This window comes from Sinohyriopsis cumingii, chromosome 12, assembly GCF_028554795.1.
Source record: "Sinohyriopsis cumingii isolate HCF-2022 chromosome 12, ASM2855479v2, whole genome shotgun sequence".
Taxonomy (NCBI): domain Eukaryota; kingdom Metazoa; phylum Mollusca; class Bivalvia; order Unionida; family Unionidae; genus Sinohyriopsis; species Sinohyriopsis cumingii.
This window is the reverse complement of record NC_142972.1, coordinates 102,163,784-102,189,043: the sequence shown is the minus strand read 5'-3', so window position 1 is coordinate 102,189,043 and position 25,260 is coordinate 102,163,784. Positions and strand designations below refer to the sequence as shown.

The window sequence follows — 25,260 nt, the reverse complement described above, 5'->3', positions numbered from 1 at the left end:
TATATCAAAAACTCGTCACCATGGTAATATGAACGTAAGGTCTACCCTGTCCTTGAAAAGTTAACCCCCAAATTCAGCAGCATCGGAATCCAAGGCTGTCAAATGTTAATCATTATCAAAATTTTAATAAAGTAGTTCCTTCTGATTTTATGTCTTTCGTTACATATACATTCATCTAAACCTGAATAACGTTTTATTTATAAATTTTGAAATAAATTACCGGAAATTTACTCCCTTTTGAAGCATAACTATTTTTGGAACGAGGTAGTTCGCGCAAGGATATGTGATGTCATTACATTAGCTCGTGGCCGCCATCTTGTTAAGATTAGCACAGACCCTTGAATTTCCCACTATAGTAATTTGTTAAATAGCCGTCCTAGACCAAGGCCAAGATGTCTAATGAGAACGCCGGCGTTCATCGAAGCCCCGAACAGTTACACTTAGTGCAACAGGCCAAACTAGGGGAGCAAGCTGAAAGATATGACGATATGGCCAAGGCAATGAAGGAACTTGTGGAGACTGGAGCCGACCTTACAAACGAGGAACGAAATTTACTTTCAGTAGCATATAAAAATGTGGTGGGTGCTCGCCGATCGTCCTGGAGAGTTATTTCAAGCATTGAGCAAAAAACAGAAAGCTCAGACAAGAAGCAGGCAATGGCCAGAGAGTACAAGGAAAAAATTGAGAAAGAACTGGAGGAAATCTGCAAAGATGTATTGGTAAGTACAGACCACCGTGCCGCATGTTGGAGTCGTTAACGATTTTACCATTTCATATTGAATAATTTCAATATTGTGTACTTTTAGTATCGCATGTGCAGCTTTTATTATTGAGCAAAGAATTAGTGTATGGGCATAGGTTTATTTGAAATGAATAAACGTGTGAATGAATGAATGAACATGACATGCCGGGGAGAGGGAAAAAAAATTCCGAGTGCGAGTAATGAACATCCGGTTTCGATTCCGTAGGCAAGATGGGCGTGGTTTGTCTGAGTAATGATGTAGTTAGTGATCGGTTACGTCGGTACTTGTAATGGTGAAAACAGCAGGAAGTAACTTGGATCGCAGAAGTAGTGCATGTTTTAAAATGATTATATTTGGTTTCAGAAAGCACACTGCATTTCATTTGCCAGTGCTAGATTATTATTTTTTTGTAAAACAGTTGCATTATTTTGCGGGTGGACTGGATTGCAATGTACCCATACCCTACCGTTTGCTTGTGCTTCATATTGATTTAAAAATAAAAAGCATCCAAAATATAAAAATGCACAAAACTGTCATTTCCTTCATTGATTTATAATTTCTATCCCGATTGTTGACAAGGGTCCCTAACACTGTTAAACTGGTTATTCAAGGCAAACAGAAGCTCCTAATGTAAACAAGCAAGCGTACTGCTTGTTGTCTATTTCTGGTTTAAAAAATAGTCTATTTCAGTAAAACTGACCAATATTTGCATTGTCTACTTTTAACATTTAAAAAAGAAATTAAAGGAAATTGTGTATGCATTCTGTCTGTCACTTGATTATTAATACTTCAAACATAGTAATGGCATCAGGCAATTCAAAGCCGAGGACAATTTTAAGATTCTTTTTGGCCCTTAAAATGAAATCATTTGAAGATAATTATATGTAGTCTTTGCATAAAGCATATAAGGTAGAATTCTATGACAACATAACAAAAATGTCAGAACTAGTTCCTTAACTAGACATGCAGCATGGCTTCTGTTATTGCTTATTCTGTGGTCTAGGAATTTCAGACAGCAGTGAATAAAGTTGCCATAGAAAAGGCATTCTGGTTCCTATAAAGGTTATATTTTGGATAGCCAAAGGATATTTCTGTTAGGCCAGAAAAATGTGTTTCTGGTCGGCCCACTGTAGCTTCCCTGCCCAAAAGAAATTTAAAAGTCCTAAAATTGATTTGTTCATAAAACTGCGCTGGTTTAGCAAAATATTTGAAGTGCCAAGTGTGTGTGTGTGTGTATATATATATATATATATATATATATATATATATATATATATATATATGGTCTGAATGCTGTGAGGTTGAAAACTCTGAACCGAGGTGGTTATCACCATGTATGTATTAAGACAGTGAAAAACAAACAATATTGGAATGGGATTTCATTGTCTGAAAAACACTGACCCTTTCCACCCAGTTTTAAATATTTTGACTTTTATGTCGGGGTGTCAGGTGAGGACCCATTGACTATAGATAAGTTGGAATTCTCCATCACCTAGAGAAAGCCCGATTTATAAGCATATTGCACTCTTGACAGCGATGTTTACATCGGTATCACATGAATACCATATGTTTTGAATTTGGTCCAGGATGCAGCTACAGCAGCAGTTTTCTGCTCATCATCAGAAATATGTTGTTGAAACAATGTCTGATGCAATTAGAGGTAAGCCAGCTCATTCCGGTACAGTTGTGGTTGACTAATTGCTACTGCAAAAGCAATAAGTTATTGTACCCCTATTTCTGCTTTGTAGATGTTATTTCAGGCTATTTTGTTATTGATCAAAACAAAATAATAACCACATATTTGTTTGCCAAGGGATCAGCATGGTTTGGATTTTTATACTCTCTTTTTATGGTCGACAGTAAATCATGTACTCTTATAAGATATGCCAGATTGAAAGCTTTCACTCTATCCACGCCATTAAAATGTTTTTGGTCATCATTTGCCGAAATACGTTCAGAATTATGTATGATCTGATTCTTTTTACAAACATAATGAAACTTTCATTTGATATTTTCAAAATTTTATACAACATTGGAAAGGGGTTTATCAGTGACTATTGGATCTCGGATATCATGGACATGTAGGGTGGGACAGAGATCTCGGAAACGCTTAATTACGCGCTTTTTTACACCAATTTTTTATATGGGACACAGAAAATCACTGAGGTGGGAGACCTCTGTACGCATGTAATAGGTGTGCGGAAAATTCAGAGACTTGCCAGTCCTGCTTCAGCCACCTGCTTTGTGGGGAAATGTGTTGATCAATTAGCTGCGCTGTTATTTATGAGGACAGAATTCAGTCTCTGAAAGACCCCTTGATACATACATGTTGCCAGTTTATGAGTTTTAAAAAAAGAACATGATGCAATAGCTGGGCGGCAAGTTCAAAGGCTTTGATTGGCGGCGGGGTGGGAAAAACGGTAGTGATATTTACAGTGATTGAATTCAGAGGCAGAAAACCCCCAGAGATGTACATGTTGTCATTTATAAAAGTACATCAAATAAACAACTTTAGATTTCGTTATTGTGTTTCATTTCCAAATGTAGCAGAATAAGCAGTGCACCTGACCTCGGAATCAAGACATGTTGAGACTTGGACAAAATGCCATTCGTAAGTGGGTGACAAGTTGCCTAAAAATGTAAACTTTGACTTCTTCTGTGAAAATGACTTTGACTTCTTCTGTTAGGAAAACGAAAATGACTTTGCCGTGTGATTATTTAAGAGGTACATTGACCATACCATATTTTTTTTCCAAATGCCCCTCGCCTTAGCCCGGTTAGTTCTAGTGTTGTAGCAAAATGTATTCATCAAGGCATCAGTAGCTAGGCCTAGATTTTATATCACTTACGTTGACAAATAAACTCTTGCCCATTTACAAGCATTATGTTTTGATAGCTGATTGACCATTAACCCATTTCCGAGTAAGGTAGTAACTATCAATTTCCTGCACGTTATCCTTTGACGATAAAACATACAAACTTGTGTTTTAAGATCAGAATCTGTGATCTGGATACATATATTAACTGCCTCTTATACACTATTTCGTCATAAAATTAGTTTGAAACTGTAAATGAACCAAAAGGCCTAACGGGAAATAATGGCGGACTTCGCTAAATCTGGGATGTACCAGTTTATTAGATTGTCTGTTTTCTTAAATTATTGGGCAAATATATTCAGAAAAAATATGCAAATCATTGAAACCAAAGCTTAGGTATTATTCTGTTAAAGATTTAACTTTAAAATGCAAATTATGTAGGTCAGAAATTTATGTGGCAATGCTATGTTGTGGAATTCGCAAGATGAGCTTTAAGGTCTAAGCTGTTTTCTGACTTGGCACGTATTTGCGAAAATACGAGGAGAAAAAAGCAAATCAGATAATATTTATTTGCCTAAAATTACTACATGTGTGTGTACAAATAAATCATAAATCTGCGATCCTGTCATTGGACTGTTGTAATGAAGCTGTATTATAGTGAGTGATTACATTACGAAGACCTCTCCATCTAAAAATAGATGCACCCATGTGTTGATTCTATAGGAAAGAAGGGACTGCAACTTTTGATGGTGGGACTCCTAGTTTCACCAAAATGTGAGTCCTGGACTCCTAGTTTTAAAATCCTAGCGAGACCTCTGGTGGGAGATATGTTTAGTTGTGTGACAATCAGTGCAAATAGCTAGTACCATGTCAAGTTTCATTAACACTAGTTTTATCACTTCTTTTGGCAGATTAGCGAATATTCACTATTTCAAAAAAAAAAAATCTTGATGCAGGTATGACTCGGGGTAATGTTGTTTTAAGTTTCCGTATCCCACCTCCATATCATGGCAGTGAATATCAACATTTTAATTGGCAATTGTCACTGACCCAACATGCCAACACAAATGTCTCAGTATTAAAAAATGGGATGCAAAATGTCGGAGGAAACTCAGATTAGGGACTATACTGTTGTCTTGGTGTTGATTGATGACAGTGCCTATTAGCAACACAGTTCATGCAATGGTCAGAAACACATTTTCTTTCTCAAGAGTATTATTTACAACATAGTTTTTCCGTACTTTTTGTAAATGATAAACCATACATTGATATTGGGTGATTAGCATTTGTGCTAGTACATAGTACAGGTAGTCGTCTTGCTCTGGTGGAATCTACCTATGCTTGGTAACAATGATCGCTCAACAGGCTTTTGTGCTACATTATTATTATTAACATAAATTCTGATGTTGAAGAAAGAAAATTTGAGCTCTTTTGCAGATAGTTGCACACAGTTATGAAGCTTAATAAAAGCATGGGACATGCATTATCTTTGTAAAAAAAAAAATCTATCTTTTCATTGTAGTAACACAAGTTTACTCTGTGACAAGTGAGAGATGTATCGTAACTTCTAGTGTTTGCTTGGACAAGAATATTGATTATTAGAAAGAATTTTTAAATGTGCTCTACATTTTTTAATTTGTGGACAGACATTAGAAATGAAATGTTCAGACTGCTTTTTTTTTCCCTTCAGAATAAGTAAATTGATTAGTAACAGTTATGTATAATTCGACTTTTTACCTATTTTTGTTATCTGTATAATTTATGTTTTGGTTCTATTCTCAAACTTGAATATGATTGACATAAATGATCTCACAGCTATTGAAATTAAATTGATTGGAAGTGGAATGAACCAGCATTGGTGCAAAAATCAAAAAGAACACTCTAATAATATTCACATAGTTCCTACAACTAATATGAAAGATTCACAATAAACAGGAAATAATTGGTACTGATTTAAAACCATACAAAATGTGAAGCCACATTTTGCCAGCAATCGTTGCAGTTAGAATTTGATTTTACAGCTTTGGAGGCCTTATAGTATTCATTCAATTACAGGGTATTGACAAGTCCAGGAGATGAGCTTTCACAACTCTTTTGTATTGTGCTTTGTGACTGTTAGGTGCTGCAGCAGTTGGAAAAATGTAATAATTGAACGTTTGCATAGAATAATTATGGATACATTATGAACACTAACATGTTGAATTGACAGTCATATAGTTTATTAGAAATGTCCACCAAGACCATTTTAGGCTCTCTATCTTCGATATACCCATCCATATATACATACCACCCATCAATAAAAGACAATAGCCTGATGCCTCAAGTACCAGTCTAATGGGGACCAGAACTGCAACAGCAGTAGTCGTAATGCGTGCATTGATGTGTGGCAAACATGGGTACACAACAAGCTGTCACATAATTATCTTCTTATACACTGAGGAGGGCCTAATGCAGGGTGTTTTTTATTAAAATAAGATAAAATGGAGTGACCATTTAAAACATGATTTTGGCAGAACCACTTAAGTAAGCAATGCAGCACTGATAAACATATTGTTGCTGCTGTTGTAGGGTTTAACGCCATTTTTCTGCACAGGATTGGCTATACATGGTAACCAGTATAAATGGTGGAGGAAGACCCCAGAAAGAACCACTGACCCATGAGAAGCTACTGGCAAGCTTTCTCACATACCCACATTGGTCGAACCTGAGACTTGAACCCACACAGAGGTGAGATGGCTATGATCTGTAATGGTGGGTGCTTCTAGACCACTCTGCCACTCTGGGCCCCTGACAAACATATTAAGCGGCACCTGTGAGAATCAGAAGTATAAAGTACAACAATTGCAACCTTGTGTGTGTGACAGATAATTGCAGAAACATAGGATCCCTTAATATGCATGGGATTTCAGTTGGCAGCTTATGAGGTTTTTTTAAAAGTCTAGCCATGTCTGGTCAATAAATTTCTTCAAGCACTACACACACACACACACACACACACAATTTTACTGAAAGTCTTAGTGAAATGACTCTTGACACATTAACTGCTGGAGGTTTTTGTCTGAAATTCGAGTAGGATACACATTTTGAAAGCCATTTCAGAATAGATCTGAAAACACCAAATCCCAGGTGGTCGTTCAATAACATACTGCCTAGTTGTGTTACAAACATCATTTTTCATTGGCTGTTTGGCTCGCACATGAGCAGAAGGGTAAAGGTTGGATTTTTTATTTTACTATTATTTTTGCTAAAGGAGCCATTACTTTTGTATCGAGACCACTCTTTATTCCAAATGCCCATCTTATCCTACTTTTTGCAAACGTTCATCTGTCTGTTTGCAGTTTTTACCAGTTTGCCTTAGATCTGAAACCAAAAAGCCTAAAATCCAGACACAAAAAATCAGATTCTGACCACAGGCGAATTTTGGGTAGAAAAAATCAGGTCCAAAAAATGAGGTTTTTCTTTCTGTTTTGTAGTGCACCTAGAAATTCCACATTGTTTGGTGTCATTGTAAAGCTACATCTATCTTTTTATAATACCACCCACTTTAATTATGATTGATGCGTGACCTTTACAATTAAAAGATAATGAAACTGCTATGCCTATACCACAATATCATCTCATGGTTGAAAAATTATTATCTAATATTCTACTTTTTTCTTGCAGGAATTACTTGAAAAACACTTGATTAATAAGGAATCCTCAAATAAGGAGAGTAAAGTGTTCTATTTGAAAATGAAGGGAGACTACTACCGTTACCTTGCTGAAGTACAACCAGCCCCTGGTAGAGAAGGTATATGTAATGTTATGTTATAAATTTTATCAAATTCATATTTATACATGAAATCTTGTCATATTTGAATGGAGAGATGTATTCTAACCATGTGATTTTAATAATAATGGTAGAAATTACACGTTGTATTTTAATTTCAACTGATTTTACCTAGATTCCATTATTGCAGTTGCAAAAGAGTACAAAATATTAGATCATCTGCCACATAAACAAGATGTTGTTTTTTTAAAACTTCACTAGAAAATATCACTTGAGAACATTTCTATACTAGCTCATAACAACCCCTTTTTAGACATGTTTAGTTAGTTCCTTTGGAATTAAATGTGAATCTACTGATGAAGTTTTGAAAAGTTTACAAATTAAATTGCTTCTTCTGATGCCACTTAATTAACTGTTAACTATTTATACCTACCATAGTTATTCTAATAGAAGCTGTCCTTCTAATAACACCAGTTCTCCCAAAAATTGAATTCCTACGTTATTGAGGCTTGTTCATCAGTATATATCCTTTATGTTATGTCCAGATAATTATAACAGTACACAAGTAATCCAGACATTCCAACCCTTACGATTTTGCCATAGGTCTTACTGAAATTACCCTTAAAATATGGTTTTGCAGAACAGAAGCACCAATTACTGAAGTATGATTGTTTGAAGTAAAATCCTGATAATGGTTTATCTGTGTTTAATTGGGGCCCATGTTTTATATTAGATTCAGTTGAATTGGTCAGGAAACCAGACTAACTTTACCAGAGTACCTCGGATGCTTTAAACTGCAGTTGCTGTGTTTTTTCTGTGATGCAAAATGTCTGGATGATCAAACAGTTGCTTTGTTTCGGGGGTGGGGGGGGGAATGGCATCCAACAAGTGAACTGTCTAGACAAAAGGGACAATAAATCTCGTGACAGTTTTGGTAGTGCAGAAGAATAAAATGGAATGTTCAGATTCTTGGGGAGAAAAGCTGGAAGAGCAACAATTAGTTTAGTGAATAGTATTTGGATTTGGGTATATCACATAGTGGAAAAGATGACTGTCATCGCCATGGTTGTTTGTAAAAGAATTATGTCAAGTTGAGATATATCAAGAAACCATAGGGTTTGGAACTGCAGTTTGTTAAACTACTGGAGGTAATTATGGTTTATAAAACTTTACAAACTTTTGAGTTGAATATGATGTTTATGATCACATTGGTCTTAAATGATACTTTTGGACTTTTAAATGCTTGTGTTCCATCTTGACAGTAGCGGTGGATGATATTTTATTACACCTTTCTGAAAACTGGTCCAGGTTAAAGGGAAAAAAATTGCTTTACTGAGGTTTTGTTATGGGTGGCAGGTCTGGTTATCAGTTGACCTAGAAAGATCAAAATAACATAATTTAGAAACATTTAAACAGTGATGTATGCTATTCAAAACTCCACTTTTGGAAATTGTGCTATCCATGTGACATCTGTCAGAACTTACAATAACAAAATCTGTACTCGTATATTTTATAACTTAATATAGAACTTCATATGTAATAAATTCATATGAAGACATTTCTTGAAAATATATGGTGTATAGAGCAAGGGCACACAAGCCTTAAGTAACGGATTGACTATTTATTAACATCAAAATTTTGACATTTGATTTATTGCTGCTGATAAAACACCATATCAAAGCAGTTTCATAAAGAGGTACTGCCTTTGCAGTGTTCGCCATTATTACTTGACATGAATACTTGGTGTTTCCGGCAGATTTTATTAAGAACACATTTTCAATATTTAAAAAAATTCAAAATGCTTTTAGTGATTGAATTCTAAAACTGTTGTTTACATATTGATGTTTAAAGATTCAAAACAAAAGTTGCTATATTTTCATTACCAATTATAATGGAGGGGGACGTAATAGTTGACCATCTATTAAAACACATGACTGTTGGAAAAGTTTGTTTAGTGTTTGGTGCAATTGATATCAACACCTGCATGAACTAGATTTTGTCTGGAGCTAAACACAAGTTACTGGTCTGGGTCAAGGAGCTTTTCTAAATCCATCAACTACTGCTTCAAAAGTGTACATCTAATATATCACGGGGTAAAGTGATCTTCGATTTCTTGATAGAAGAAGGCAAAGTCGACACATTTCAACAAGTTACCAACTTTGTCTTGTAGTGTGTAGGATGAAAATCAATATATTCATGTAATGATCATTTTCCCTTATCAATGCAAGATAGGACCAATTTATACAAAATGATATTTACCCCATACAAGGTGATTTAAGGATCAGCATTCATGAAAAATTATCAGTTCTTTGCCTTTAATTGAGAGCACAGATGAGACGGTCACATCAGTTAAGTGCAGTGGTTTCTCGGGGGAAAAAAAGAAAAACTTATGACCCTCTGCCAGACTCATGTCTTTCTGTTTTAGAGACTTTAAACTCAAGCTTTTATTTATTATATTTGAAGATAAATTAATAACCACATCTGTTTGCTGAGAGACATACATGCCAACCATTACACTTTTGGTGAAATCATTATGCTTTTTTTTCACTAAATTACATGGTTTTTTTTCGTTTATTTTTGGCCATTTTCTAATCCATCTGTGAAATTACTTGAATGGATATATTTTTGCTCTCATACATGCATCGACTAAAATAAATTATACTTTTTTAGCGCCAAATACCTATAGACTGGTTCTGTAGTAAATATAACTTAGAAAAAAGAATGCAAGCAAAGATTAAAAATTAGAAAACTTGTCTGCTCTCTCCTCACTAAGCCATACAGCTGCTATAAATAGAATACAAGGTCTAAAGTTTGAAAGTAGAACCAACATGTTTCTGGGTAATAGGATAGTTGCTATAAATAGAACATAATACTGTTAGGAAAGTGCATGGACAAGTGTACTCTTATATTGTAGTTACGTAGAAGCCGTCTTTTCTAAAGAACAGTCTGTGAGATTAATGGGATGTTAATAAAAACGAGAAAACAAACTTCTCATGGGTCAGTGGTTCTTTTTGGTGTTTTCCCGGGTTCTTCCTTCACCAATGATACTGGCCACCATGTATAGCCTATTGTGTGCTGAAAAATGTCGTTAAACCATACAACAACAACAATCATTTCATTATCTTTATCTGAAGTATTGCTTGCAACTGTGTTGTCCCTACTTTATGGACATGATAAACTGTGCATTGATAAGATTGGTTGGTTAGCATTTGTGTCATTAAACTTGTGCCTTTCACTTTTCCCATCCTTGTGGTGCGAGTTATCAGTAGTGTTTCGTGCGAGTTATCAGTAGTGTTTCGTGTGACTGTAGTGGACTGAATTGACATTTACTAATGTTGGGGAAATCGCATGTGACATTGAACATGTACCATTGAAACTAAGCACCTTAACTGCATATTGATTTGATTGACATTTATGGCTTATGATACAACACATTGTTGATACATATATCAACTTACCAGAATTTTCATCTTTGAAAGGTCTGTCAGTGGTAGGTGGAACCCGTTTTTGTGTTTTGACATGTTGCATTTCCACTATGCAGATTACAGACTGACACAGACTTAGCATCTGTTTATGTACATTATTATCTATGACAAGATAGCAAAAATGCTTTCAACAGACTACATGTTATTCCGTCTTGCATACTTTTCCAGGATGCTTCATTTGATATGCAGGTCTTGTATTGGCTAACAAATCCTTTGTTTTCCACTGCATGAATGCTTTAAAAACATCATGTTATCAGTTCCTTGTCTCCACTTAGACTTGCAAGTCGTTATGATTTTATCTTCAAAACAGAAATAGCCATTATCTCGTAGAGAACATATCCTGGCGTGGAAGTAGTGATTAATACCAACAAAATCTATCATATTGTACTTAATACAAATGTAAAACAACTGCTATGGCCACAGATAGTCATTTTTGTGAGTTAAAAAAATGGAAAACTGTGGACAACATTGTCAACACCAAATTCTAATTATTAAAAACTAAGAAATTTACACAAAGTGATGGACAGTTTGAAATCTGTCTCCTTGACAACTCCATGCTCATTTTCCTTATCCTCTAAGCACATTCATTCACATATATCGACAGGAAATGATAGTTCCAAACTTGTTTACCCATGTACTGTTTAAGTACTAAACAGATCATTTAATAACCACTTTTGCTCAGTTTATTTGTTGCTTTGTTTCTGCTTATAAGAGTTCGGATACTAATACTTCCTGTGTGTTATACAGGGAAAAAGCTTCATTAAGTTTCAGTTGTTTCCTGGACTGGAACAATTAATAACCACCCAAGATTAATGAAACATTTCACTGTGCATCACAATGGAAGCATAGCCTACAAATTTAAACCAAGTATGCAAAGTGACAGAACCTTTGCATAAAAGTGGTTATTAAATGATGAATGATGTACTTCATTATACATGGGGAATGCGTTTGGAATAACACCTTGATGCTGAATGCGCAAACAGGATGGAATAATTAGCATTAAATCAGCATGGTGTGGGTGGCAGTTTATGAACCATGTCACATTGTGTTCTTTTGTAGAAGTTGAGTGGATGTTTGTAGGTGAGTATATGTGCCTGCGAAAGCAGTCTCAAACGAATTCTCAGTTTAAAGAATAAAATGGCAAATGACTAATAATTATTCATGACTGCTGGAGATCAAAGTAAATTAGATAGGGTAAGTATCATTTCATATCAATTCTTCACTTGCATCATTAAAATTATCGTTACTTAAAAGTATCGATGAATTGTTTGACCCATTGTACTAGTGAATTGGAAACAGGGTTTTTGTGGGATGGGGTGGACATACATATCCTACTGCCAATCTTTGCTTTTTGCATACATTGTTGTATATTAGATGCCTGATAGTTTGTTTCTCACATTATGTCTTATATCCACAAATCTTGACTGATGTTCTTACTCTCTTTGTGTGCATTTTCATTGGGAAAGTACATTCCCATCCAGTACGATGTTGACATTAGTAATGACCAAAGTTGATAAAGTAAAAAAACCCTGCAAAATAGAAATTAATACCCCTTTTAGAGCAACATGTTTATCAACCAAACTATTCAAGGTTTCTGTTGGTTTGCCATGTTGAAATTTTCAGCTGTTCGTATATAGAAGTTGATGGCACACAATGGCAAGATTTGATTCATTTGAAGATTAAGTCAGTGATAAAGGGACTAAATTTATGTCACGACACAGTTCAACATTTAAACAATAAATTGTTATCTTTATGAGAAATGTAAATCGGAAGGATGTGGAATTTAATACAGTAAATCATGTTAGATAGTGAACTCAAGATCCAGAACAGAAAGTTTGGCTGTTGTAGGACACTATTTGTGTTCCTAGATGCAACACTTGCATATATTTAAGTCCCTCCTTAAACATGAGCAAGCACAACATAGCACACAGTAGTTTGTTTAGCCATGAGAGTAACAAAACTTATAAAAATTTGTTAACATTATTGATACTCATTTTATGTGAACATTTCATTTCTTGATCAACAGATATAATCAAGCACTTGCTAATTGACATTTTGAATTGAGTAATAAGATTTGTTTTATTGAAAGCTTTCCACCAACTTCACTTGGTGAGGTTGTACAATAGCAGGTTTCAGTTTTAGGTGGTGGTTCTAATGGATACAATGCAGTTCCATTGCTGTAGGACTGCTTCTGATCTATTGATTATGAAGATAAACAACTTCAGAGTCTCAGCAGTTACATATAGTTCCAGTGGATACAATAGTGCCATGGTTGTAAGACTGCTTCCACTCTGCTGATTATGAAGATAAACAACTATACTGTCTTGGCAGCTAAATGCATATTACATAATGCCATAATGGGGTTTGGTTGAGATGCCAGCCCACAGCCAGTGGGTTTTGTGGAAGGGTGGTTAATACTTACTGGTGTAGGCTTATAAGGGTGGGGGTGGGGGCAGTTAAATTTTCCAGTCTCTAATTTTGTTCGGAGGGCCCATTGATTTTCTGCAGTATTGGGTATTTTCCATGTGAACTGGCCAAAGGAAATTTATGTTATGTTGACCACTATGTTTGATCAGTTGATAATGAAGATAAATATTTTATATTCATTCATTTAAAGCCATTTATCACAAAGGTTTGTTGAAAGAGGCAGAAAAGGGATCTAACTTTGCTGTGTTAATTTAAAAACTGACCATTATAAAAAGGAAACTTTTTACCTTCTGATAGTACCAAAGTGGGGTATTGCCTCTCTGTGTGAAAATCCTGGAGAAATCACTGCACTACAAAGAACAAAGCGTGAGGACCTTTAAGTGGTCTTTATTGTTAATGGTTTTGCCATGTACCAAAACAATTTCACTGACAATTTTTCCTTTGCTTTTTATTTTCAGAAGTTGTAGAGAAGTCTAAACAAGCATATCAAAAGGCCTACGATTTAGCTAAAGCAGAAATGGCTTCAACTCACCCTATACGGCTTGGACTGGCCCTCAACTTCTCTGTATTTTTCTATGAAATTATGAATAGTCCAGAGGAAGCATGTGCTCTTGCTAAAAAGGTAGGATATATATTCTTTCTTTTGAATAGAATGACATGCGTCACTTTATAACTATGGTGTAACAAGAAATGTTTGGTGTCTTTGAACAGTTTGATGTGCATCACTTTAAGGTGGTGATAGCCTGAACAACAGAAACAACTTGTGTTTAACAGTCGTATCTTTTTTTGTCACTAGTTTCAAAGATAGCTTATTAATCACTGGCATCTCACCTCTGTCTGTTTTTGTTCAAGTTTCAGGTTCTGCCAATGTAGGTATGTGAGAAAGCTTACCAGTAGCTTCCTGTGAGTCATTGGTTCTTACTGGGGTTTTCTGGGTTCTTCTTCCACCAGTTATAATGGCTGTCATCTATAGCCTATCCAGGGATGGTCCTGGCTTTTAAAAAGCTGTCGCCAAAAAAATCGCCAACCTCAATATTTTGTCGCCAGTTTTCAAAAAGTGTCGCCAGAACAAGTAGTGTACATTTTTCCAAGTGTTAATTTAGTCTATTAATGTAACAGGCAATGACAATTACAAAAGATGGGTTAGATAATACTTTAATTACAACAAGCATTAACAAAATGTTACAAAGTGTTATATGAACATCCGTCATGATTTTAGGGCTGCCCACTTGATGAATGCAGTTTCAAAGTCTAATTTTTCACATCTGTACATGCTGATAATCATTAAATTCTCGAGAGATGAGATACAGAGTTTATTTCCGATGTCAGTTTTTATGAGGTTCATCTTACTGAATCCACGTTCACAGTCTACAGTGCTGACAGGTGACACAAGTAGTCTCTCAGCAGCCCCCCCCCCTCCACAAAGCTTGTAGTGAATTGCTTCCTAAATCCCAAGAACGATCACTGAATGATGTATAAATTTTCTCGACAAGGAAAATAGGATCTCCATTCCCACGAATGAAACTTACACGAGTCAACACCTGGCAATATTGGACCGTATATATAAGCATAAATTCCCACCCAATTTAGGGAACACGGGATTGATGGCAAAAGAAAAAGATCAATGAGTAAAATGCTGCACTGGCGACAGATATAATTGTGATTAAGATTTTTTCCATTTGCTTTGCATTTATACACAGTAGTCGGTACTTCAAAGGTTATCAGTTCTCTATGAAGGTTCAGCAAATCTACTGTATTGGTATATGTAAAAAAACAACAGAAGGATTAGCCATTCAGTTAATTGTATCTGTTCTATTCGCATCTTCAGAAGTCGGTCAGTTGTAGGTATAGTTCGGTAGGATGATTGACTGTATCACAGCATACAGTACTCAGCCCAGATGTCAGCATAAGCAGATTATGATGTAACAATGCACTGTAAAGATAGGGTTGTCAATAAGAACAAAGGATCATTTGTGTAACAGGTTGATTCCAATGCATTGCTTAGTCAAGTTTGTGGCTTCCTTTCATTCTTCCTTTTAATTTATCCAGTCCAAATCCATGACTGTATGTACAAATTAAATAACCAAAAAGTCTGTTGCCAAAAAAGTCGCCAGATGGGATATTTTTGTCACCAATAAGGAAAAAATATCGCAATTTGCGACATTGGCGAAGCCCAGGACGATCCCTGCCTATCATATGCTGATAAAGGGCATTCAGTGCAAATAAAAAATTAGTGTCTACTAAAAACCTTCATACAAAATGTGTACATGCCAAAAGTCTGTTACCAATCTCTCTTTTGACCAGTTAGAATGGCTGTCATCTATATCCTGATAAAGTACATTCAGTGCAAATCAAAAACTAGTGTCTACTAAAACTATCATACAAAATGTGTACATGCCTAAAGTCTGTTACCAATCTCTCTTTTGACCAGTTTTAACAAATGTTACAAGTATTTGTGACATTTGTTTACACTGGTCAAAAGAGAGATGGGTAGATGTTTTTGGTCAGATGTATAGAGTTTTGTTGACATTTTCTTTCGCTTGGAAGCTATGTGATGGCAGATATTGGTCTACACACAGTTTTTGTTCTACTGATTACTTATAACCAACTAGATAGACCCAGCACTGCTGTCACAGTGTGATGGCAGATCTTGGTCTATACAGTCTGCAGTTGGATCCAGCTAGAATGCGAGGAGTATATACGATACTTTTATCTGAGAATATCATGCTTAATGAAGCTTTTGTGTTTTGTTTTCAGGCCTTTGATGATGCTACAACCAATAGAGGTAATGTGATTATCTTCACAATGTGATGGCACATCTTGGTCTATAGTCTGCAGTTGGATAAACTTGAATGCGAGGAGTATATACAGTACTTTTATCTGAGAATATCATGCTTAATGAAGCTTGTTTGTTTTGTTTTCAGGCCTTTGATGATGCTATTGCTGAATTAGACTCTTTAAATGAAGAATCTTACAAAGACAGTACATTGATAATGCAGCTCCTCAGAGATAATCTCACAGTAAGTAACATGGATGCCTAGTATAGGATATTTGTCTCCCCTTCAAAGCACATGTGAGACACAGAGCAATATAAACCTTTTTTAAAACATGCAGCCTGTGGCTATTGCATCATAAAATGAATGTGACGTCATCATGGCTAGCTGGTATGTCATCACATTGAAATAACAATTTCAACATTGTTCTTTACATATTTGCATTAGTAACGATAAAAAAATTAAATGATATTTCATTGTTTGCTAAAACATTGTCAAGTGTTACCTTCAACACCAATCCATTCATAAGAATGTGTTCTTGCATCTAGATATATGATCGTCTGCCAAAATCTTGCCACAGAGAAAGTATAACTGTTTATACCTCCAAGTCTCGGAGAGTTGGAGTTATTTGACTTGCATCAAGGATTTGCTGAATGTGTGACAATTATCACCTTTCTGATTGCATCATTATATATTGGACTCTTCCATTATAATGTTGTCCATGGCAGCTGTAAAGCATACTACTTTATAGTGAGGCTAAATTATAATGATGTATGATACAATACTCTCTCATTATAATGCTGTCCATGCATTGTAAAGTATACTGCTTTATGGTGATACCACATGATGATGATGATAATAAGATTTTGGGGTCCCCATCCCTAGACATGTAAAGATTTTATCGCAAAATAATTGCTTTGATACGGTGGAAAACAAAATTAGTTTTATAAATTTGTTTCATGGATACGTTATCTTTTATTGTATTAAAAAAGTGGTAATAGTTTTCTTACGTGGTACAAGAATGTTAATGTTAAACAAGTTCTTATTATGAGGCAGAAGATCAGCTGCCGACAAAAACTATTTCATTCATCAAACTCACTGTAAATATAGGCTGTATTTTAATGAATGATTGTGTTATTGTATTGAAAAAGCTATAATCATGTTACACCATTTGTTATTTTTAATTGGAATATTTTACTTCTTTTCTTTTCTGTTCAGAAGGATAGGAGTACTGTGCAGACATAAATCAACAAGCTAGAATATTGAACATTGTTAAAAACTATTCTTTTCAATAACATAATTCAACAGGATTTAAAAAAGATAATGTGGTTTATTAGAAGTCAGTTATTTGGCATTTATTGCTAGACTCTGCTTATTGTCAACTATCCCAATGGCTAATAAGAAGGGGAAAATAGTCCAATTTAGCATTTAATAAATATCCATCTCATTGTGAAGGGAAGATTTGCTTGCTTGCTCTTGTACATACACACAATACAATGAAGGGTCCAAATGCCAGTTATGCTTGAAATGCACTTGAAAAGCAATGACATGGTTTAAATGATCAGGATTGATAAAAGTATGGTTCCAAGCATGTAATATACATTAAAGATAACAAAAGAATAAAGGAAAACAATCCTACAATCAGGTTTCCAGCTTAAGATTGGGATATTTAACAGCAATGATTCTGTGTCTGCCAGTGTAAATTGGGGCAACCAGTTGTGCCAATTAATATGGCAGAATCATCCATACCACATTATAATATATCTGCTCTTGCTTGCACTTAACGGGATCCATGGCTATACATCCTTGCAACAGGAATGGTGTTGTAATGAAGAATCTCATACTGTGGGAGTGGTGTACACAGTTTTTTAACCAATGAATAGTTATGTCCACCGAGTCAGTGGGGGGGGGGGTTGTAAATGTAGCCTGATTATAGCTATTCGAAAAATGGAGAAGGGGCGAGCATATTGGGTATGAATGTATGTATGAATAGGGTTCAACAGCACATCAACAAATTCCTGACATTCTTGCCAAGTAGGTTTGGGTATTCATACGAATAGCATGCAAAACAAAGATACAAACAAGAAAGGCTCAGATCTTTAAAACGCATATTTTTATCTCTTTAAAGGTAAAGGACTTGAAGGTGAACATCTTCATGGGACCCATCCCAAAAAAAAAGTTCAATTTATATTTTAAAAAAACTTCATTAATTGCAACGTAAAACATGCAGGATTTCACATCAGACCTAGTCTACAACATGGGGGGGTGTGTGCTTAAATTGGATGTGTTCCTTAAAGATACATGGAGGACTGCGAATGTTTACCTTTGGATCCTAATTGTAGAACTGCGGTGCATGGCTCTCATGTGTAGAAATTTTATAGTGGCAGAAGTCTCATCTTAAGTGGGAAGGGTGGGTGTGGTGTCACTGTTATAAGACAGTATCTATTGTTGTGTGGATAGCAGATAATGAACTAAGCTTTACCCTATTCATTACAAGTTGCTAAGATCGAAATAAAAACTTAAGTATATATGAATACATTTTGGTTTAAACAGGTGCTTCTGATGTGCAAGTGGTTGCCATAGAGGGTTTGATACTTAAATTACACTTGCAGTTGAAACAGCTTGTTTGCTTCTCCACCTCCCCTCAGAGTGAAATACTATTACAGATTCTAGAAATAAAACATTTTACAGTCTTGATACAAAAGACTAGTCTCTAAACATTTTAAACACATAACTCTATATGAAAACCCTAAATCAATCTACTTGTAATTTGTATTTGTAATTTGGCATTTTAGTTGTAAACATATTCAAGTTTTTAACTAGATCTTACAAAACAATATGCAACATATTGAGTTTTGACTGTATTTTCTGCTCCATTTCAGTTGTGGACATCTGATACCCAGGCAGAGGAACAAAATGAGCAAGAAGTTGGTGCAGACAACTAGAGGAGCAACACCGTGTATTCGTCATCCCTTGATACAACAAATAACGGCCAACTACCACTAGTCATGTACTTTTCCATCTGTCTGGAATAAAAACAACAGCTAGAAATAATTTGTCAGATAACAGAAGAAGCATTTTGCTGTTGTTGGTTTGAGGGAAAATTGTACAACTTTTGATATTTAATCATAACTTTTGTCATTGCTGATCATTGTGATTTAGCTTCGTGTGAATTGACTGCTGGCTGTATCATCGAGCTGTATTCACTGTATAAACTGAATCTATCTGAATATTAAATTGCCACTTCATGGAAGTTTAATGTTCAAGATGTCTTTTTGGTATGTTGGCAGAGGGATGAATTTGATTGAACTGTGTGAAAGTGGAGACATTATTGACAGAAAAATAAGTATGGAGTCATTTCTCAAGACTGCCGATTTGGTTATAAAGAAGTAACCTTGTGATGAAAAGAAGTGTATATTGGACGATACAAGTGAAAGTAACTTCACGATGACTCTTGAATATTGGTGGAACAGAGCTTCATTCGTCTTTTTTTCTCAATTTTTTTAAAACCAATATTGACAATAAAATTTATGTTTATGCCATTTTGTAGTGGTACTACTCATTAATCTAAGCTTTGAAAGAGAAATTTAATTCAGTTCTTTACTAAACTATATGCGGATCATTACCAACATAACTTCTTTTCGATTGACATGCAGTAAGCCTTAATAGTAGTTTTATTTGTTCTTTGTGTCCAATACAAGTGTATCTTCTATAAAATAATAGGTACAGATTTGTTAATTGTATTTGTGTGTCCCTTTTATCCTTATTACCCCTACCTCTGCTGCTACAATTTCTAATTAATTTCATTTAGCCCATAGCTTCTATTTTAGAATTGCCAAAAATGTGAATTCTTTTTAATTACAATGTACTCCAGTACGTAATATCTTTCCCAAGTGCCATTGTACTGATGCTTGTCAACTTTTGCTGTATCTGTAATGTAAATTGTGCCTCATATGGTGTGAAATCCCGTATTATTTGTGTTTTGTTTTTTTTTAAATTGATATTTAAGCCTTCTGTATGTCTGTCAGAGCTATTAATAAACCACAAGCAAACCACCACATGAGCATAAATATTTTTTACCAGAATGAAATTTGTGAAGTTGTGTTACCCTTTCAGAGGGCTATAAATAAGACTTACACTACCTGTTTAAGTAAAAACTGGCTTTTTTCTGTCACTCCTTTCACAGCTGAATCGTATTAGTGACTGCTTGCCTTAATGTTCTAAGCTAATTTATTTTCATAATTCAAGTAATACTGCAGTTTTTCATATGTAACTCTGAAACTGTTTACAACAGACTTGAAAGCCTTCCAGTTAATTTTTGTCTAACCACATGACAAGACCAGCAGTTGCTTTTCTAGTAGAGGTAGCACATGCATATTATGATTTTGGTTAAAGTGTTTCTTTGCAAATATTTCCAAAAACCTTTGATTGATTTTCATTATACTTGGCATGAATCATTATGAAGCTAAACAATTCAGAGACCTGCATATTCACCCTATGACCTTGGGATCAAGGATGGCAGTCGTAGATAATTTATTAGTTTTGGTTACAATTTTTAGTTTTTTTAATCTGTTTACATTTCTTAAACCCTTTTAAAAAATTTCATTCTTCTGATTAATAATTATGAAGCTAAGACAGTTCATCATTCAGCATGAGCACATGCCTTTCATGTCAACTTCTTGATGGATTTTATTCATGCATGGGATGTTTCATTATGAAACCAAGGCAGTTCATTCAGTAACATAATTGCTTTCACCTTTGATCCTAGAGTCAGTATCATGGCCATTGACTTTGGGTTTGGATTTGGATTAAAGTTTAATTGTTCATATTTCTTCAATGCCTTGATGGAGTTTGTTCATACTTTGGGTTGATCATTTTGAAGTTAAGACAGTTCATTCCAAAAAAATGGTTTCTTGTAGGATATTGGGATCAAGATTAGTTATTTGACAAAATAATTTACTCTAAGGTTCTGCTTAAAGTTTTTACACATTGTAACTAGTCTGCAGAAATGTTATAAAACAGAACAGCAATTTTAATATCCAATTTTATATGTATAATGTGGTAATATGATTTTTTTACCGAGTCGATCCATCAACCATGCTGTGAGGCAGATTATATTTTAGATAATTGCTCAGCTCTTTATTTAAACAAGCAAGTGGTATAAATTGCACTCAGCTCGTTTTGGATTGGGGGTGGGGTGGTAAGTTATAATCAAGTATGAAAAAGTGGCAAATATTTATTGATATAAATTTTAAAATGTGGCTTTTGTCCTTTTTTTTTTTTTTTTTTGAGACGACATTGTTTAGATAATGTAATAGACTTTTAATTAGCATGAATAGCTTAAATTGTACTGTGTTCAAACTTTGGAACATCACCTTGGCTTTGAAAAATGATATGGTACAATATGATGTTCCAAGACATTTCATGACTGGGTCCAACAGGTCTTTTTTATTCACCTTCTGAATCAGATAAACCTGCTAGTATGGGTCATTTGAAAGCAGTAGTTGTGAATCATATTTTGCGTAGACCTTGACACCTTATGTTGATATTTTTGTTTACCATTTGACTTTGTGTTGGTGAGGGTTTAGAAACTGTTAGGAGTATTGCCCTTGTACAACTGGTTCGTGCTTGCAAAGAGTGCTAACCCAGATGAAGAGTTGTATAATGTGTATGCAGGTGAGTGTCTGCACTTATTTTTGACTTGTAGAAAGAAGATCTGTCTCTGCCATAACGTTCAATCTTTTCCCATATTCTTGACACTTTTTAAGCAAGAAACATGAGCTCAAAACCTCTGAATTGGATGAGATACTCGTAGGGGAGCTAATGTTATAAGAATGTCTGGACAGTTGCGTGATTCTTTGTTCTAATCAACTTTACAAAATATCAGCGTTTATGGACATAAACTTTAGTTCAAGTTTCGTAGTAAAACATTTTGAGAATACATGTCTTTGGGGCTACGTGTTCATATGGGAATGTATGATATACATGATAAAATATGGTTGAGAGGAAAGATTCTAAGACAGGTGCACAACCCCCGGCCTGCAAATGTGAACAGTAATTATATTAAAGAAATTAGTGTTTGCGGCCCTCAAGTGGTCTTAGAAAATGCAATCTGGCCCTTGGCCAATAAAGGTTGTGCACCCTTGTTCTTAGATGTACATTGGCACATAAATTGTAAAAGTTGTGCCATGATGCCAACCTGTCTGGATTTTGCAGAATCACTACAGATTTATAGTCCATATTCAATTTTCTAAGTAATATAGATGAAATTCTGGAAAAACAAGGGGACAAAAGTGTCTCACCAGTAGGATCAGTTGGAACACAATATATGGTTTCTCAGCAAGAACAGCAAAATACAGATAATAGTTGTCAGACTGTAAATTGTTGAACCATGGTTTCATTATGGAAGAGAAAAATAAGCAGATAATTTTTATGAAAAACTTAAGTTTGAAATTATTGTTTTGGCAAAAATGTTAAGGAATTGGAGGAATGGATTCTCCATATATTCCCATTAGACCCAGAGTGGTTGCTATGTACAGGTAGGACAGGAAGATCCAATATGATATGAAGAATGTTGTTACTTTTAATAAATGTATTGATTCCAGAAGGCCTACCTAAAATTCATTCTAGTATTCCTAATAATTCTGTGTATCGGTGGCATCTCTAGGCATATTGATTGTTACCATATATTGTTGCTAGCCAAAATATGTAGGTTAATAGGTACATCATGGTTTATAATTTAATTTAATTTAGGTTCAGACATTTTTGCAGTTATACCTATATAGCAAAGTGTTATATGGCATTCAGTTAAAAATAAACAATAAAAATCTGACTCTGCTAATAGTATGACTTCATTTTACATGGGATCCGGTTTATAATTTTTTATTTAGGTCCAGATATATTGGCAGTTGTACCTATATAGCAAAGTGTTCTGTGGCATTCAAAATAAATTGAAAAATAATAAAAATTTCAATCCACTAATAGTAAAAATTCACTTTGCGAATGGACCTGTCAATAGAGCAGTAATTGCAAATTCACAGTAGTGAAGCCATTTTAAAAAAGTTTTTTTCCTTGTTGCATTGATGGTAAATGTCAATGTTGGTTCTTGCAGAAAATTGCATGATGAATACTGAAGCTAAGTTTTAATTGGTATATTCTATAAATAGTGTCCCAAAAGTTGTGTCTGCACACTTGTGAGTCTGCAATTACATAAATTATTACCTTGCAGATAGTAATGAACCTGTTCAGACTTCCATTGGTATTGGCATCAGAAAATCTCTAATGGGCAGAGTCGTGGGTGTGTCAAGTTATAATGCCTTTGTGTAAGTGACTACTCAACAATTTTGGCACTGAATTTAAACTGGAATGCACTTGCTTCAAAAAGCAAGATAACAAGAATACATTTTTGCTAAATGTTCATGGCAAAAAAAATAAACGTGGCAGTGGTCAAGTCTTAATGCTTTATTATTGTATGACCAAATTTCAGAATTTTAAGTAGAATCAAAATAAAATTCTGTAATGCAAGCAAATCTTGTTATACAATCTTCACATGTCCTACATTAAAGAGGATTCACAGTAGCTAGGTTGGTAGAATATCAAATTCATAATATGATGGTTGTTGGTTCTGTTATATCCCTATGTACTTTGCTCCCGCTATGATGCAGTAGTAATATTAAACCCAGCCAATCTACCTTTTACACAGGACTTGTCAATCAGCCAACCTTCCATTAACACACACACATAACCTATTAATCAATCAACCTACCATCCACACACCCACAATGCTTATCAATCAACCAACCTACCATTCACCCACCCAGATTACCTATCAGCCAACCTACCTTCCACATAACCATGTGACCTATTAATCGACCAGCCTACATTCTCTACATGACCTATAAACAGCCAACCTTCATTCCATTCATGCCCCATCAGTCAACCAACCTACTTTCCACATGCCCATCCAAGACTCTGCTAACCTGCCTTCTACTCACCAAAATGACCTCAATCAGCCCACCTATATTCCACACGTGACCTATCAATCAGCCAACCTACCATCCAGACGATCAGACATGACATGTCAGCCAACCCACCTTCCACTTGCCCACACATGACGTCAGCCAACCTACCATCCACACGTGACCAATAGATTAATGGTTAAGAAGAACTTTGCAAAAAAGAATTTTCCATGTGTAGTATTTTCTGTAAAAGTCGAGATCTTAACTTTGAAACAACCCAATTTATTATGCAAAATAATGAGGTGTACAGTTTATGAAAGTTTTATTGATCATGGTTGCTACATAACTTGTTGAGCGATGGGCATTGCTTAAGATTTTAGGCGACTCTTAGACAAATGACCCATATAATTGTTTTCATTTATAATTCCACTGTTTACTCCAAGTCTAAAACATTTGCCTAAGAAGGTCTTTCCTTAAGTAAATATTGTTCATGTTTAAAAATTTTGGATGTATTGTGAATTATTGGTTCAAGTTGAGCTAAGCTGACTGCAAAGTTTCACCCACTTAAAATAACCATCAAAACAGTTGGTTACTGTAATGGTACAGTATACAAACAAGTTGAGTCCAACGACATGCAAAGCTGATGTTGCATTTATGCAGCAAAAAATCAGATCTGTGTTGTTTGCAGCTGCATTACACTTGTAAACAAGTACATCTGGTATATTTTTTTAATTTTCTGTGTCATGTCACAAATGTGGAAGCTGCTTAAAATTGTTGCCTTGTTCTTTTGCTTGTTACACCCAAGTTAAGTTTTACATTTTATTTTGGATCGGTTAACTGAGCTAGTAGGATGCAACACAAGATTACTGGTGACCTAATTTGGGCGCTGTGACCTAAAACTTAACCTTAAGTGACTAAGATTCTGTGTCTGGATCAGGTTCTCAATATTATCCACAAGCATGGTAACTTCGTAGGTGGATGCATCTTGCAATCTGATGAAATTGAGATCTACTTGTCAATGAGAACATTTGACAGGCCCCAAAATGAGGTAATGATCTGAGGGTCTGTTGTTTCATCAATTGTACATGAGGAGGAACATGGCTGCATCAGTAACTTTCTCTTGTGTGTATTATTTCTTTGGCATCATTAGCTGCAATCTTGTCGAATTTGTCGGTTCATTTTAGTGAGGATAGCACAAACTACAATACAAGACTGGGAGTGTTTTTATAATTATTCCCTCCACATATTTTGCCATCCCACAGGCTTGCGCCTTACAATTCCTTGTTTT

The 25,260-nt window shown here is 35.1% G+C and overlaps 1 protein-coding gene across 2 annotated transcripts; it reads left to right on the top strand.

Moving 5' to 3' along the window:
• Window positions 1-280: 280 nt before the first annotated feature.
• On the top strand, window positions 281-22,855 carry LOC149787119 (14-3-3-like protein). Of its 2 annotated transcripts, XM_089977634.1 has the most exons (5): window positions 282-719; window positions 7,223-7,349; window positions 13,699-13,862; window positions 16,165-16,260; window positions 18,897-22,855. In XM_089977634.1, the coding sequence occupies exons 1-5, from the start codon at window positions 393-395 to the stop codon at window positions 18,957-18,959; spliced, it is 777 nt and encodes a 258-aa protein (XP_089833760.1). In that variant the 5' UTR covers window positions 282-392; the 3' UTR covers window positions 18,960-22,855. The 2 variants fall into 2 exon arrangements, with proteins under 2 accessions (XP_089833761.1, XP_089833760.1); XM_089977635.1 differs by lacking the exons at window positions 16,165-16,260; window positions 18,897-22,855 and adding an exon at window positions 15,998-16,132 and having other exon boundaries at window positions 281-719.
• Window positions 22,856-25,260: the final 2,405 nt, after the last annotated feature.